Genomic DNA, 16,774 nt, shown 5'->3' on the forward strand with positions numbered 1-16,774 from the left:
AATTTAAAATTTCAGACTTGTTTTGTTGTCTAACACACATTTCAGTATGAGTTTTTTGACTTTGATTTGGTGGTCTGCTTTCTTATTAGTGATGCCTTTTACTCAATATAACGCGATAAGAACATTTATTGCCCTGCATTGGCACCAGTACGCTCTTGGAGATAATCTCAAGTTCTGTTCTCTGGTATTGGCATTCGTGTCCCAGTATTTTCTTTCCTGTTGGCGAGATTTGGACGCACAGAATCAGTTCCTCTGTCATGCTGATACTGGAACAGAGTAGATGTGTTTCCCGTTGACAACTTACAGTATCTCTTCTTACCGAATAAGGCTCCAGATTTTGTCCTAAGAAATCTTCATACTTACTGTAACTGTAGTTCTCGATTTTCCACATAGCGTTGGTATTACTGTCAATGGGGAATTTCAGTGTGTAATAATTGTTTCAAACAGAAGTTTCCGTGTGTGCTATTTTATGCACGCTGCCAGATTACGAGCAACACTGTACTTAAAACTCTAATCTTATCGAATAAAACGGGCGTACAAAGATCGGCTTGTCAAATGGCATGAGAGTACTTTCTGCATTTGTTGAGATACTAAATCCTACTTATCGCTCTCAGTCTCATTTAGAAACAGCACTCGCGTTTCCTTTAGGAACAAGTTGTCACGAAACATACGACGCCACTACGAAGCATATGTTATCCAGAAGAGATGCTGCTGATAATCACGATCACAGTAATGCGACCCTTCACTGGAGGGGTTTCATCCTCTGGAAGAACCAACGTACTTGCGTAAATTTTCTCCTTGAGATCAGTTGCTGACGCCATGTGCATGCCAACGATATCAACACTGGTACAACGAAGGCGGCTGCAGTAGTTGTAAAGAGGTGCTGGTGTCCAGCAGTGTGATACATGGTTCTGAGATGATGAGGTTTTCAGTGTTCGTATTGTGCCTGCTGGTGCCAGCTTTTGCGGTGCCAAGTTCTCTAAGGCTGTGGTCCAGGAGAGAGGACCGCTTAGTCGGTGGCACGGATACCACCATAACGGAGTACCCCTGGCAGCTGTCTGTCATCTTCGAAGGTTCCCTCAGGTGTGGCGCTTCCATCATCAGCTCCAACTGGGCACTGACTGCCGCCCACTGCATCGACGGCCTCTCAGCGTCAATGCTGACCGTGCGTGCTGGCTCCTCGTACAGAAACAGTGGCGGAACTGTGCTCGATGTTGCACAGGCCATCAAAAACAAACTGTACTACGCAATTAACGTTGACTACGACATTGCAGTGCTGCAGGTGAGACAAGACTTCCTGTGCCACTTAATTGTAAATGATATTAAAATATTCCATGATTTTATGCGGTGCTCAAATAAATTCCTAGGAGGAAAATATTCTTTCAGCCCTACAAAGAACCATCCAAGAAAGTATCCTCCGCAGGCGGGGACAAAACGTTGGGTTTTTACATGAAATTCTTTTGGTCTCGGTATAATAGCTCGGAATGGTTTAATAAGTGAGTCCATTTAACTGTAAATCTAACAGTTATTAATTCAGTAACTCTCTCCGTTTTTTTGATAACATAACATGCAATGCAGTATGAGTTGTTCCTACTGGAATCGTTGTTTTTCATCAGCAGACACTCTTTTATGCAACGTTTTGGCGATTTTCTCGGGTCTTCACCGTGTTCAGAAGGATTATTTCTACTTTTCGCAGCTGTTGCTGTCATGCTGCAGTTAATTTGAGTCGGAATCCACCATGCAGGAAAAAAGTAAGTTTTAATCGGGGGTAGACATTCGTTACATAAAGTGAAGGACAAAACACAATCGTCCAGGCACTAGGTTGGGATACGGTAAGACTGGAGCTAGAAACCACATATGCTCATACTGATACGTGTAGCTTTTCCTCTGTTTTCTTAAATCGTTGAGGAATATGTTATAATCAAGGAATATGTTTGAATGTTTCCTTTGAAAATAACAAAAAATGTTCAAATGTGTGTGAAATCTTATGGGACTTAACTGCTAAGGTCATCAGTCCCTAAGCCTACACACTACTTAACCTAAATTATCCTAAGAACAAACACACACACACACATGCTCGAGGGAGGATTCGAACCTCCGCCGGGATCAGCCGCACAGTCCATGACTGCAGCGCCCTAGATCGCTCGGCTAATCCCGCGCAGCTGAAAATAACATTGATGTTTTACATGCTCATCATGATGTCTTTCTCCATGTTTAACAACGTTGTGCTCAATAGCATCGTAAACACCAGTCTTCCTTGCATTTGTGAGAAATATTACCACTCATTCTCGGCTCTCCGTTTCTTCAGTTAATCACCCTCTTGTTTTCCTTCTAGAGGTACTGCTAAGTAGATGAGTCTCGGACGGAAAATTAGTCTAGCTGGATTATGATTACATACGAAGAATCGATTTTGTTTGGACTTGTTTTTGCGTTATAGAAATATTCTCTCTTTATAATAAATTCTAACATCCCAGCGACAGAAACAGGTAGTGGCCTGCAGTTGGTTCAAGTGGCTCTGAGCACTATGGGACTTAATGTCTGAGGTCATCAGTCCCCTAAAACTTAGAACTACTTAAACCTAACTAACCTAAGGACATCACACACATCCATGCCCGAGGCAGGACTCGAACCTGCGACCGTAGCGGTCGCGCAGCTCCAGACAGTAGCGCCTAGAACCGCTCGGCCACTCGCCTGCAGTTGGCTAGAGTTTTTCAGATAGGAGTCCGAAGGTTACATCAAGTGTGAGATAACGAATCTCACACAGGAACAGCAAACACGACAGTATAGAACATCAACACTACTGATTATCGAAGTACTGTCATATGTGGTTCAAATTTTCGTAGTTAACATTCAGAGTATTTGACGTCTTGAGCTGTCGGGAATCTGAACGATATCAGTGCCGTTCATGCTCGATATTTCGACAACGTTATTCGGATCTTCATCAGGTGCTGCCTGAGACCGTTCGTCTAGTCGATGAATGACGCATAGAGTATATTATTTATGGCAAGGCGTATTTACAGATGATGATGGAAAAAGCCGTCTCAGCTTTATGATAAATATTTATTTATGATCCAAACAGTTTCATAGCGTTAGAGATTCAGGGATACATCTATATGTAAACAAGAGTAAAAGATATAAAGATCTTGCTTCGGTTAAAATGCACTTCAACTGTATCTTCTTCTTCTTCTTCTTCTGGATTGCGTCAAGAATGGAGAAGGAAATCAGACGTGTCCTTTCAAAGGAACAATGCCGGAATTTTCCTGGAGCGATTTGGGGATATCACGGAACACGTAAATGCTAATGGCTGGCGTGGGATAGAACCGTCGTCCTCCCGAAAGCGAGTCTACTGCGCTAACCACATCTCCACCTCTGACTGTTTACGAGTAATGCAATCTGTAATTTATTATCGCTGTCTTGTATGATAACTTCAAAATCCGCGAATAACATCGTGTTAATATATTTTCTCCTCCCAATATTCATACTTCATGGTGTTCTAACTCACTTATAAATTTCCTGAGCATGTCGTCTAAATAGAGATTGACTAATATTCGTGAAAAGCTACACTATTATTTTATTCCTTGATTAATTTGTATTTCAGGTATTATCTCTTCACCTGCGTCAGTTCTCCTTCTGGTGTTCAAACACAGGCTTTTTGTGACTTGGATCAGGTGTTCAGGGATTCCTCCACGTTCAATTGTTGAAATGTATACGAATCTATATAAGAAAATTATGTACTCTTATTTAGTTCATAACTTAGTTCAAGCGATAAGCGGTAGACGATCCAAGATTCTCTATTTGATTGTAATAAAATTAAATTCAACAGTCATTTGGTGCCTTGTCTTGAGACAGCGTTGGCTGATTATCAGATAGCTTCCGAAAGTAATCCAAAGGAGGTGGCCATTAGTATCACTCTGGAATAGCATTCGCTTTAATCCTAGATTCAGGTTTTCCAAAATTTTCTTAATCGCTTTTTGCAGTTCCGGGATGGTTTCTTGAAAAGCTACGGAGCTGTTTGTTCTCCATCGTTCCCCACTCAGAGCATGAGCTCTTACTTGAGAGCTTTCGTCTCCAGTCGATAGATAAATCCTAATCTTCCTTCCTTTTGTCCAAAAGTAGATCCAGAATAGGCCCTGTAGAAATAATAGTGTAGGTATCATGATGAGAACTTATGCTTGTCTTGACTATAGAGAAGCCCTCATCCAATATCGAAGAAAAATTAGTTCAATAGGCTCCTCGGATCCTCTCCTCTGGAACTTCACAGTCAAAGACTGTGGACTCCTGCTGTAGATTTGCATGTACTGCGGCTGCGCTGTGATGTACCTACAGTTTTCATACACCAAGGTGCAATCCTTTCGCTACAGCAGGTGATTTCCGAGTTGTAATCTCACTCCGTTGTTACAAGTAAATGACGCAGTTTATTTACTATTGTGTATAAGCGAGAGATGACATACTTTTACTATAGATTTGGCTGGCCGCTGTGGTCGAGCGGTTCTAGGCGCTTCAGACCGGAACCATTGGCTGCTACGGTTGCAGGTTCCAATCCTCCCTCGGCCATAGATGTGAGTGATGTCCTTAGGTTAGTTAGGTTTACGTAGTTCTAAGTCTAGGGGACTGATTACCTCAGATATTAATTCCCATAGTGCTTAGAGCCATTTGAACCATTTTTACTACAGATTTCGAAATTATCTGCTTTTACAGTCGAGTGTAACTGTGACTATTAAAATGACATATTTTAGTGGTTTCTTTTAGAAATTTGCCGCTTCATTTTGAAAGAAATTAGTGGTTGTTAGTTCGTTAATCTAAGCTACTGTTCTGCTGCATAGCTCCGCTGATAGGAGAACTACATAAATTACTAGTGTCAAAGCAGTGCATACAACTTGAAGGTGTGGTTTGGTGGAGCGTTTTTCCGCTTTTCCTTTTATTATTAGAATTCGACCATCCACAAAAGGAAATGTGAGGGAATATCTTGTTTGAGGCAAGGTTAGCCGTAAGTTACACAATATATTCGGTATACAAAGGTTTTTTTATTGCAGTCTTTGATCACAATATAAAGTCCTTCGACGATGTCCGGTTTGAGTCAGTAATGACCATCTTCAGATCTGTTCTACACCATGTCCTAATGTGATAAAGCCGTAATTGTAGAACAGATATGAAGATGGTCATTACTGACTCAAACCGGTCATCGTCGAAGGACTTTATATTGTGATCAAAGACTGGAGTAAGGAAAAAATACTTGAAGGTAACTAGTCCACTGTCTATATTCGCGTCTATGTTGCAGCTGGTGATATTCGATAGACTTGGACCGCAACAAGAGCCTACTGGACATGCTTTGGCTGCTGTTTTGTCTGTTAGAAAGTTGTTGACGGTTAATGTTGGAGTTCTTTTGCTAAAAAAGATGCATGTCTCGTTGTACGGATTTTCAGGACGTTAAAACTCACGCTACGTTTTTAAAATATTAGGCCACCAAGCTGCGCCAGAGGTCCCTTGTACATCACCATGATTATACACATTATGGCAGTGAGACTGCTAAATACAAATTTTTTGTTCTCAATAACACGTCAGTCGTGTCTGTTTGTCAGGTGAAACCGCATTGAGTTTTATGGAGATATCTGGAGTCTATGAAGTGCATTACTTGATTTATTAAAAACTTTACTTTTGAATGCATTATGGGAACAGCAGTGATCAATAAAATTGTAAATAATTACTATTAAAAACAGTCTTGATCACAATTTATTTTATAAGGTGACCGGTTTCGACCACTGCTGTGGTCATCTTCAGACCATTGAGTGGAAACCCCTTTCTGTTGGAGAATCACAACTCATTAAAAACTTATCCACTATCTTTGGTTCTATGTATAAAAGACTTACTGGGAGTAACTTGGTGCTTCATATGGCGCATTTGTTTCAGGGCTTAACTATCTATCCTGTTTTAGGTCTCTTCCATAGTTTTGCAAATATAACTTTTGTAATTTAATGACTTAAGCTTCGACGTTTTCTAATTTCGTATTTGGAAAGAAATGTGCCTGATGTAACTGTATGAGGAATTATCATTGTTAACGTATTTTATAGACAATATTTTCAGTTACTCTTCACACAGGTAATATTAAAATTTAATGGTGAATATAAATAAATACATTTTATGTGTCGTACACTGATGAACTGTAAAGGTTGACATAAATGATATTCCCTATGAGTACGATGCTCATATTGTGTCTTGGAAAGCAACATTGTTTAAATCACGCTTCCCTCTGTCTGATCCATTTTTGGTGTTGATGTGGAACGACTCGGCGTACATGTTATGTGCAGACGATTTGATTCTGTGTACGGCTTCACGATGCCCATTACAGAGTACTAAACGACAGAGCGGCTTGAGTTCAAGGAAAATTAGAATGTAACTCTTCGTCCAAGCGAAATCCAATTTAGGAATCCGTATATGATATACTTGACGTTTTACCATTGTTTAGTGAAATATTCGTCAACGGAATAGCGGGTGCTGTCCACAGGAAATTGTATAAGATTAGATTAAAAACTAGTCAGACATTACGTATTATACAAAAATGGTCAAATATATTTGTGGCTACAAACTGAAGCCCTTTTGAGTCAAGGACAACTTTTAAAACTGAGTACCGAAGGTAACTGTAAATTGTGGTGTTGTGGCTGTGGACATTACTAGCCCTCAAGAATTTGTAATGTCTTGTGAGCAAAAAATTTCGCTAACACGAAAGTCTACTTTGAATGTCTGATTCCTTGCAAAAACGCCTATTAGTTTTCTTTGCCTAAACGCTACCCTTTTACCTTGCTGCTCGCTTTCGCGATAGTAATATTTTCTTCATAAGTCGCTAACTATGACAGAAATATCAAACAGTCATTGGCTGATATAAGTGTAGATCAAAATTCGTTGACGCCATCTGCTTCAGAAGTTGTACAATCTCTTGCGTCCAGTTTAGAGTTTCACCATTATGGACACCAACAGATTCGGAGTGTATTACGCTATTCATTGTTTCCCGTTCGTGTCTATGCCCACTTCGAATGATGAGTAGTTATCACTTTCCCTTTAGTGTAGTCAGTTTTCAGACCGATTTGTTGGAGCCTGACAAGGCTTTGTCCCCATGTCCATCTCTTTTTGCCGGAGTAGCACTTGCCCACAACCTGTTCAACGTTTTTTTGCATGTATCAAAGTATATTCATCTGCCGAAGGTTTTCTCAGTTATCTTCCTCTAGCATAATGGAAGTTATTGCCAGACGTTTCAACAAATTTCTCACGTTCCTGTCTTTCCTGCTGGTCAGTGTTTTCCATGTCTTCCTTTCCTCGCCGATTACATCTCCCTTATTATCAGCTCCTTAATTTTTGGCATCCTTCAGGGCACCACTTACCTTATATCATACGATTAAAATTTTCTTCCTGTTTGTCCTGTAGTCCGTGATCCACCTCTACACAATACTGTGCTGCAAAAGTACGTTTTCAGATATTCCTTCCGCAGGCTGGCGGCCGTATTCTATACTAGCACATTTCTTTAGACAAAACATGCTCTCTTTATTACATTTAGCTGCTTCCTCGGTTATGCGCTCTTTTGTTTCTAAAGAGTCACAATTCCTTCACTTTGGATATTATGTTGTCCTTAAATTTAAATCTACGTATATCGAAAACCTCACTGCAGAATTTGCTCAATAATTCCATCTTCACTTGGCTTGCTATAATGAGGAGAACGCGGCAGGAGCCACAACTCGGTTTCCCAGAAACTTCGCTCAGCGGAAGAAGGGTCAAAGTGAGTGAATGCATCTCTCGGCTTGTTTGTAAGCACACGGCCATTTCTGAGAAAATAGCGGTCCAAGTTATCGAAGTACTTCAGACGCCTTTTAGGGAGTGAATAGTCTAACGGAAGCTGTGGACGCCGTGGCTAGCATCGCGACGTCACACTTTTGCGTCCCGTGTTCTAAGCCCGATTATTGTATTTATTTTTGTTCTTCATTTACCTGCCCATCTCCGTAGATGATTCCTACATATACGTTTGCCACTATATAATAAAATAACTACAGGAATTACACACCATTACACATAAATTTTAATTCATAATTAATTACAAGCAATAGTTGCGGTAATGTGGTCCACTACGCGTGGTCTGCCGCGCCATTATTACCGACGTGTGAGACCTTCATCAATGTTAATGATGATGTTTCTTTTTTTTTTCGAATGTTGCTACGATCGGTATCGTGCAAGGAAATGCACCATTTCTTCCTCAAGAATATAGATAAAGGTGAAATATAGGTATTAATATAAGTATTGATAAAAGAATGGAACATGAGAATTTAAAAAGATTTCTACCCTTGAAAGTACCAGAGACACATACACTCCTGGAAATGGAAAAAAGAACACATTGACACCGGTGTGTCAGAACCACCATACTTGCTCCGGACACTGCGAGAGGGCTGTACAAGCAATGATCACACGCACGGCACAGCGGACACACCAGGAACCGCGGTGTTGGCCGTCGAATGGCGCTAGCTGCGCAGCATTTGTGCACCGCCGCCGTCAGTGTCAGCCAGTTTGCCGTGGCATACGGAGCTCCATCGCAGTCTTTAACACTGTTAGCATGCCGCGAAAGCGTGGACGTGAACCGTATGTGCAGTTGACGGACTTTGAGCGAGGGCGTATAGTGGGCATGCGGGACGCCGGGTAGACGTACCGCCGAATTGCTCAACACGTGGGGCGTGAGGTCTCCACAGTACATCGATGTTGTCGCCAGTGGTCGGCAGAAGGTGCACGTGCCCGTCGACCTGGGACCGGACCGCAGCGACGCACGGATGCACGCCAAGACCGTAGGATCCTACGCAGTGCCGTAGGGGACCGCACCGCCACTTCCCAGCAAATTAGGGACACTGTTGCTCCTGGGGTATCGGCGAGGACCATTCGCAACCGTCTCCATGAAGCTGGGCTACGGTCCCGCACACCGTTAGGCCGTCTTCCGCTCACGCCCCAACATCGTGCAGCCCGCCTCCAGTGGTGTCGCAACAGGCGTGCATTGAGGGACGAATGGAGACGTGTCGTCTTCAGCGATGAGAGTCGCTTCTGCCTTGGTGCCAATGATGGTCGTATGCGTGTTTGGCGCCGTGCAGGTGAGCGCCACAATCAGGACTGCGTACGACCGAGGCACACAGGGCCAACACCCGGCATCATGGTGTGGGGAGCGATCTCCTACACTGGCCGTACACCACTGGTGATCGTCGAGGGGACACTGAATAGTGCACGGTACATCCAAACCGTCATCGAACCCATCGTTCTACCATTCCTAGACCGGCAAGGGAACTTGCTGTTCCAACAGGACAATGCACGTCCGCATGTATCCCGTGCCACCCAACGTGCTCTAGAAGGTGTAAGTCAACTACCCTGGCCAGCAAGATCTCCGGATCTGTCCCCCATTGAGCATGTTTGGGACTGGATGAAGCGTCGTCTCACGCGGTCTGCACGTCCAGCACGAACGCTGGTCCAACTGAGGCGCCAGGTGGAAATGGCATGGCAAGCCGTTCCACAGGACTACATCCAGCATCTCTACGATCGTCTCCATGGGAGAATAGCAGCCTGCATTGCTGCGAAAGGTGGATATACACTGTACTAGTGCCGACATTGTGCATGCTCTGTTGCCTGTGTCTATGTGCCTGTGGTTCTGTCAGTGTGATCATGTGATGTATCGGACCCCAGGAATGTGTCAATAAAGTTTCCCCTTCCTGGGACAATGAATTCACGGTGTTCTTATTTCAATTTCGAGGAGTGTATATTGTGAAAATCAAAGTAATTTTGCAATAAACTGAGGGTCATTTTACGCTCTAACTTGATAACAAACATTTATACTGTCGTTGGTATATTACTGAAACAAATAAAATAATGGAAAATTATAATATGGTTCCCAACACTGGGCGCAACGCTAGCCACTCTGCACCATTTCGGCAGAGCTGTAGCTCTACAAGGCATCTATATTACGTCGACTACTTTGACCGTCGTTTTCTCAGAAACGGTCGAGTATGTACGGGTAAGCCGAGACACTTGTTCGCTCAGTTTGACTTCTCTTCCACTGAGCGACGTTTCTGGGAAATGGCGTTATGGCACTTGCTCTATTCTCCTCGTCAGTCCACAGGATGTGCTCGGATGACTTACCATTCAACAGGTCCTGTAATACTTCCTTCCGTTTTCTGAGGATAGGATCGACTTAAGTGAATCTACAACAAGTAACATCCTTTTTTTCTTTTTTTACTCTAATTAGGCGCACTAAGCTTGCCGAGAGTATTTTATAGGAGCTTTGTACTTCAGAAATTTGAGACTATTGGTACAATCATGAGCCAAAACCCTGTAACTGCCACCTATCGCAAGATTGAATGGTCCCTGGTACCGGTGCGGGCGCATACAAAGCTGAGGAACGTAAGCTCCTTGACAAAAAATTTGCCAGCCCAGTGCACACGCACACACGAATCCTTAAGCCTTTGTAGATGGCGCAGCGATCATGTTACACGTCCGACCCCGCTCGCATTCCCTCTGTAGGAGTAGAACGGAACAGCAATCATTGGAACATTCATCTTTCAAGCTGATATTGCACGTAAATATGCGTAAATGTAACGACGTGACAGAGTGGCAAAAAGACGTAACCACGTTTGGCCGTGCCCAAAGCCACACGGTGCGTGAAGGAGCTGGATTTGTTGGAGTTTCGCGCGGTGGAGCGGTCAAAGTGTCAGCAAGCAGTGATGTAACGCACGTGGCCACGAGACTCGAAGTCAAAACTGTGCTCGAAAGAAAACGTGAATAAGACTTGCAGGAGACGCTTTTAAGGGCTTGTGAATCAAAACTGCTTCCAGACATGAATTGCTGCAGGCAGTGAATGAAGGTCCATCCAAACCTGCTATCGTAAGAATAGTGCTACTAGAAATGTATTTCGAGCTGTCACTGCCACTGTTTCACAATTTACCAGCTGTAAAAAGAAGATGGCGGACAGTGGAACAGTTGAAGGTGTTCCTGGCAGTTGTTTCGAATCTTTCAGGGATGTATGTGTGTGTGTGTGTGTGTGTGTGTGTGTGTGTGTGTGTGTGTGTGCGTGTGGTGATTTAGGGGGGGGGGGGAGGCGGTTCTGTACGTCGGTGTTATAATTCTTTGAAGGCAGAGAACAGAGATCCATTGCAGAGAACTGTGTTTTCATTCATTATTTGCTTTCCTTCACCTGTTGCTTTTTATATTTGATAGCTTTTTTCTAGTTATTAGTTTTTTGTGGGGGACTGTTGCTGGATTTCAGAAGTTTCAAGTCAGTATTGATGTCTGTAGGGACATGTTTGTTGTCCATAAGGTGTTCAGCGAATGTGGAATGACAGCTCTTACTTTTTAATGTTTCTGTGTTCAGTTGTATCTGGTATTAAAGTTTCTCCTTGTCTGTCCTATATAAACTGATTTGCAGTACTGACATGTTAATTAGTAAGAACCAAATGTGTTGTGTTTCTCTGTGCTTGTGTTGGTTGTCCTCAATTTTCTCTGCCGGCCAGAGTGGCCGAGCGGTTCTAGGCGCTACAGTCTGGAACCGCGCGACCGCTACGGTTGCAGGTTGTAATCCTGCCTTGGGCATGGATATGTGTGATGTCCTTAGGTTAGTTACGTTTAAGTAGTTCTAGGTTCTAGGGGACTGATGACCTCAGAAGTTAAGTCCCATAGTGCACAGAGCCAATAATTTTCTCTGCATTGAGTTGTCTATCATGTAGGTAATTTTTAGGCCTTGTTTTTTTTAGTATGTTGCCTATTCTTTGGTTGCTTTGTTGTTGTACATGAGAATGAACCACTTGTTTGTTGTTGTGGCTGTTTCATGTTCATATGTGCTCATGTGTTTTCTGTGTGTTTGTAAGTTGGTGAGAAAGATTTTGTTTTCGTGTATCGGGTGTCCTTCCTAATTTTTTTTTGTGGTTCTGTTTATCTATAGCGTTTGTATCGTATCCTTTCTCTGCAGCTATTTGTCTCATTGTTTGTAACTCATTGTTATAGTTGTTGTCAGTGAGTGGAGTTTTGCTCAGTCTGTGCAGCATATATTAGAAACTGGCTAGTTTGTGCGCAATTGGATGATCAGAATGTTTGTGAATGGCTGTGATGGTGGTGGTCACTTTCCTGAATACGGAGGACTGGTATTCGTCGTTGAGTCTGTATATTGTGAGGTCAAGGAAATATAATATTTTGTCTTTTTTGTTTCTATGGTGATTTTTATTTTTGGTTGGACTTTGTTTATGTCACTGTGGAGTTGGTGGATGCGGCTGGGATTTTAATGTGGAGGCATATGATGTCATCTACACAACGATACCAATATATTATCTGGTATTCGGTGAGTCTTACTGTTGTTTCAAATACTTTATTTTCAATGTGATTGAGAAAAACATTTGCTCGGAGTGTGTGTATAACTGACTGTCAAATAAGAAGTAGTTTCGCTCTGTGATTAGTTTTACAAATCTAGCTATTTCTTTTATGTGGGACTTGGGAATATCTGCCTGTTCTGATTGTTTGCAGCTGGACCCGGCGGACTTTAAAGTCCTCCCTCGGGCATGGGTGTGTGTGATTGTCCTTAGGATAATTTAGGTTACGTAGTGTGTAAGCTTAGGGACTGATGGCCTTAGCAATGAAGTCCCATAAGATTTCACACACATTTGAACATTTCTGATTGTTTTTTTGCTGATTTTGATGCTTTCTGTGGTGGGGATACTGGTGTACATGTTCGTGATGTCAAATGGTGTTAGCATGGCTTTTATGGGTATGTTGATGTCTTTGATTTTTTGTATCAGCTCTTCGGTGTTGTGTATGCTTCTGTCATTTGTCTATATGTTAAGTTTCTGTAAGTTTGTGTACATTTCTCTGGCTAAATGAAATGCTGGTGCACTTCTGAAATTAACAACGGGGCGTATCGGAATGCCCTCCTTGTGGAGTTGTAGTAGGCTGTTCACTGTGAATGCTAGGGAATTCTTTTGTTTCAGCCGTTTCACTTTCTGTTTTGTGTATATGCGTGAGGCACCTTTTAGAAGTGTTGGTGGGTTTTTCTGGTATCTTTCTGTTGCGTCGCTGGTTAGCTTTGTTATGTTACTGTCTTCTAGAAATTTTAAGGTTTTGTACTTATATTGATCATTTTCTTATTGTCACGGTGCTGCATTTGATCTCGGAATGAGTTCCCCGTTGTTTCTAAGAATGTTCTTTATTTTTTGGAGGTTTTTCTTATTCACTTTTTATTCCTGTCAATATTTTGTTTTTGGTTTGCTTTATTACGCATCTTATTTTTTCTACAACTATTTCTCTCGTCAAAGCTGCATTGAGGTTTGGCTTACTACTTCTTTCTTCTTGATTTATGATGTATTCACTTTCTGTGATATGGTTCTACACTGTCTTGTGTCCAATGTGTGTGTTGACATTGTATTTTGGGCCATTTTCTAAACATACAACTAACTAAGCAAGGAAAAAACTGAACTCATGGCAACGGTCTTCTCCAAATAAGTTATTCATTTTTATGTCCTCCCTCACGGTGCAATGATGAACTCTGAAATGTAGTGTGCTACTCTCAGAAAGCGGAATAAACAACTTCAGGGTATTCGTCATCATAAAAACGCAACCGATCTTGTCCTTTTCCATGACAGTACAAGGCCTTACACAAGTCTGCGTGCCAGAGAGGAGCGCACTAAACTTTCTTGGACTGAATATTTTGAACGTGGCTGTTCTCAGCAACCGTAATTAATTACAGTGTTACAAACTTTCAGCCAACCGGCTGCAAACAGAATTTAACATTCCTTAACTAGTTTCCAGCGCGAACTAGGATCGCCTTCTTCAGAAGAAACTGTTACCTTACATGTGGTTAAAAGGAAGATATGAGCGACATCGCTCTAGCCAAGACGTTGAAACCACAACTAAAACATTTTCCCTCTTGATTCGTTACAGATATAGTCAAAATTTTAAAACTATGTCTAAACATGCCTCACTACAGTGGTGTAGGCCACGAGTAAGTAACAGCAACTTCTTGGACTGTTACTCCTCATCCACTCTGCAGCGCGGACCTCGGATCTTGCGACTTCTATCCGTTTGGCCCAATGATGGATATACTCCTCGGGAAGCAGTACTTTGATGATGTAGAGGTTATTGATCCAGAAAGACGCTGGCTGTGACGTCGTCCAGGAGAGTGGTACCATGCGGGCATACAGGCCCTCTAAGTATGGTGGTGTAAAACCGTCGCAATGCATGGAGATTATATTGAACAATAGGATTTTGTAACCAAAAGAGTGGAGGATAATACGGTGTGTTGCAAGCCTGAATAAAACAGGTACTTGTCGAAACTTCCCCTCCCGCATTCTCCCCCCCTCCCCAACTCCCCCCCCCCCCCGCCCCCGCGCCCCCACCACCACACACACACACACACCAGTACATCCTTCTCTTTCAGGGAATAGCTTTTAAGTGACACTCGAATATTGCTGTCAGTGTCATTTCTGTAGTAAAGTGTTGGGAGGTATGGGCACTGGTAAGTTAACTGAGCAGCGGTGTCTACTTTCACAGCCTGCTGAGCCGTTCCCGCTGGGGTCAAACGTGCAGCCAGTGAGCCTTCCAGAGGCTGGATACGACCCTCCGAGTGGCCTTGCAGTTACTGTGACGGGCTGGGGACGGATAGCCAGCGGTGGCAGCGCCCCGACAGTCCTGCAGAAGGTGGACATCAATGTCATTGACCGCACTACTTGCCAGGATACCTTCTTAGGCGTCAACATGGTGACGAAGCGGATGGTGTGCGCCGGTGAAGCAGGCAAGTCCACCTGCGATGGGGACTCTGGCGGTCCGCTCGTCAGTGGTTCGACGCAGATCGGCATCGTGTCCTGGGGAAATACTCCGTGCCAGGAGAGCGGCGCCGTGTTCACAAACGTCGGCGAACTTCGCTCTTGGGTTACCAACACTACCGGAGTGTAACTACAATAACAGTGTCTACCTTATATTTTCATTGCCATTTATGAAAGACACATCTACTAATCGAATAATTTACATCTCTTCATTTACCATATCTTCATGTTACTGATCCTGTTGCATTTGTGTTGTTTGATGTCAATACTGTTACTATCAAAGATACATTCTTTTTCTCGGTGCAATAAGCGCAGAGTTTGCAGACCATGCTCCATAAATCCAATCGACAGCTTATGCCAGCTTCCATCTGTACTCACTCTTACTCATTTTTCTGTCCTATACATCAACGATATCTTATGTCATATATAGCGAAAACCACTGTACCGGAAAAAGTGTATTTTACGTTATTAAGGGAGGTTTTTCTGTGATATCTCGTGTAAAACTGATTTAAGATTTTCTTGATTTTGGTAATCCACTATAGACGAAGAGAGAAGTCTGCAAGGCGGGGATGACATTTCCTTCTTGATTTATTTTCTATAAGAGCCAAGAACTGACCTGTTATTGCTATGACGTTGAGAACAGGTGAGAGTCTCACATTCTTTCTTTCTTTCTGGCTAGTTTTCTGTCCATATCAATTACGTAATGAGTTCCTAAATTGTATACTGTAGTAAATACAGAATTGCTCCATTGCCCAAAAATTTATCTTTCCTAATCGTAATACTGGAGCAGAATTCAATTCTCTATCACATGTTATGATAAAAATAATACGTACTTATAGTAATAATATTGAGTATGATAGTAATAAAATTTCGAAGAGGATATGAAAGTTAGATGAAGATCTGACCAAATATTAACCTTCATGTTCTATAAGATAAAGAATATTTACTTCCGTTTTGTAGTACCATGTATTGGTACCAAACCACAAGTGTCATAAAGTTGTCAATGAAATTGCAAGTTTCCGTCAGACGCTAATAGCAGTCGCGGGGGATTTTGTGGATCCAATGGTCCACACCCACTAAGCCACACCTCCAATGTATCCATACCACGAGCGCCCTCTGCCGGCGCGATACAGAACTCAGCCCACTCGTACTCACTATATGACGCTAAGCACACGCTGCCTAGTCGTGGCTCTGACACCATGCTTAGTGCTTTTGTTCAGAGAGCTGCATCCTTGTTGCTACTTGGCGTGGCTCTGACACCTTGCTTCGTGCTTTTGTTCAGAGAGCCGCATCCTTGTTGCTACTGCAATAGCTTGACTCACTTCTTGCTGCTTGTTTGTAATGATTCATTGTACACCGGAAATTCAAGTTAAGTAAATGTTCTGTTTACAGTGTTAATTTGCTCGCTAATCATTTCTCCTCCTGTCTAGCTTTCCTCCGACGAGAGCTGCTCCACCATCCTGTGGGCCACCTCTCCTTACCGTTGTGAATGAAGTCGTAAACAACACGTTGGTAAAAACATATCTGTCTCAAGAATCCTGGCTAAGAGTTTACGTTATATGTTATGGATACACACGAAATGCGCGAATGGAGTACAGCGAAACAGTCATGGGCTCAGAAGCCAGTTGTTTTCCCGTTATGACGTACGACTGTCTCTGAGTACATATTCACCTTATAGCACAGTCCTGATGATCCAGACTGCACTTCTGGACGAGCACGATAAAACAGTCGTACCACATGGCCGCCGTTCATATGCAGCCTGGCCTCAGATATCTCCACACCGACGCCCGCAAACGTTCAAAAATCGCAGGTGGGTTGCGCAAGCATTGAAAATCACTCACAGTGCGTTCCGAGAGTTGATCGACATTATCAAAAATCCATGAATGCTACAAATCTGTTACGTATCACCACAGAAGGATATCCAACAATTCCAAGTCAGGGGATATTTAAGCCCATCATATTGT

General features: G+C 42.7%; 1 protein-coding gene across 1 annotated transcript in view; it reads left to right on the forward strand.

Moving 5' to 3' along the window:
* The window catches only part of LOC126484797 (transmembrane protease serine 9-like), a 48,664-nt gene extending 33,724 nt beyond the window's left edge, over positions 1–14,940 (forward strand). Inside the window, exons 4-5 of the mRNA XM_050108393.1 lie at positions 933–1,282; positions 14,539–14,940. Of these exons, the coding sequence (XP_049964350.1) occupies positions 933–1,282; positions 14,539–14,940 (752 nt within the window). The remainder of the gene's footprint in view (positions 1–932; positions 1,283–14,538) is intronic.
* Positions 14,941–16,774: the final 1,834 nt, after the last annotated feature.

This window comes from Schistocerca serialis, chromosome 6 (genome assembly GCF_023864345.2).
Source record: "Schistocerca serialis cubense isolate TAMUIC-IGC-003099 chromosome 6, iqSchSeri2.2, whole genome shotgun sequence".
In the NCBI taxonomy this organism is placed as follows: Eukaryota; Metazoa; Arthropoda; class Insecta; order Orthoptera; family Acrididae; genus Schistocerca; species Schistocerca serialis.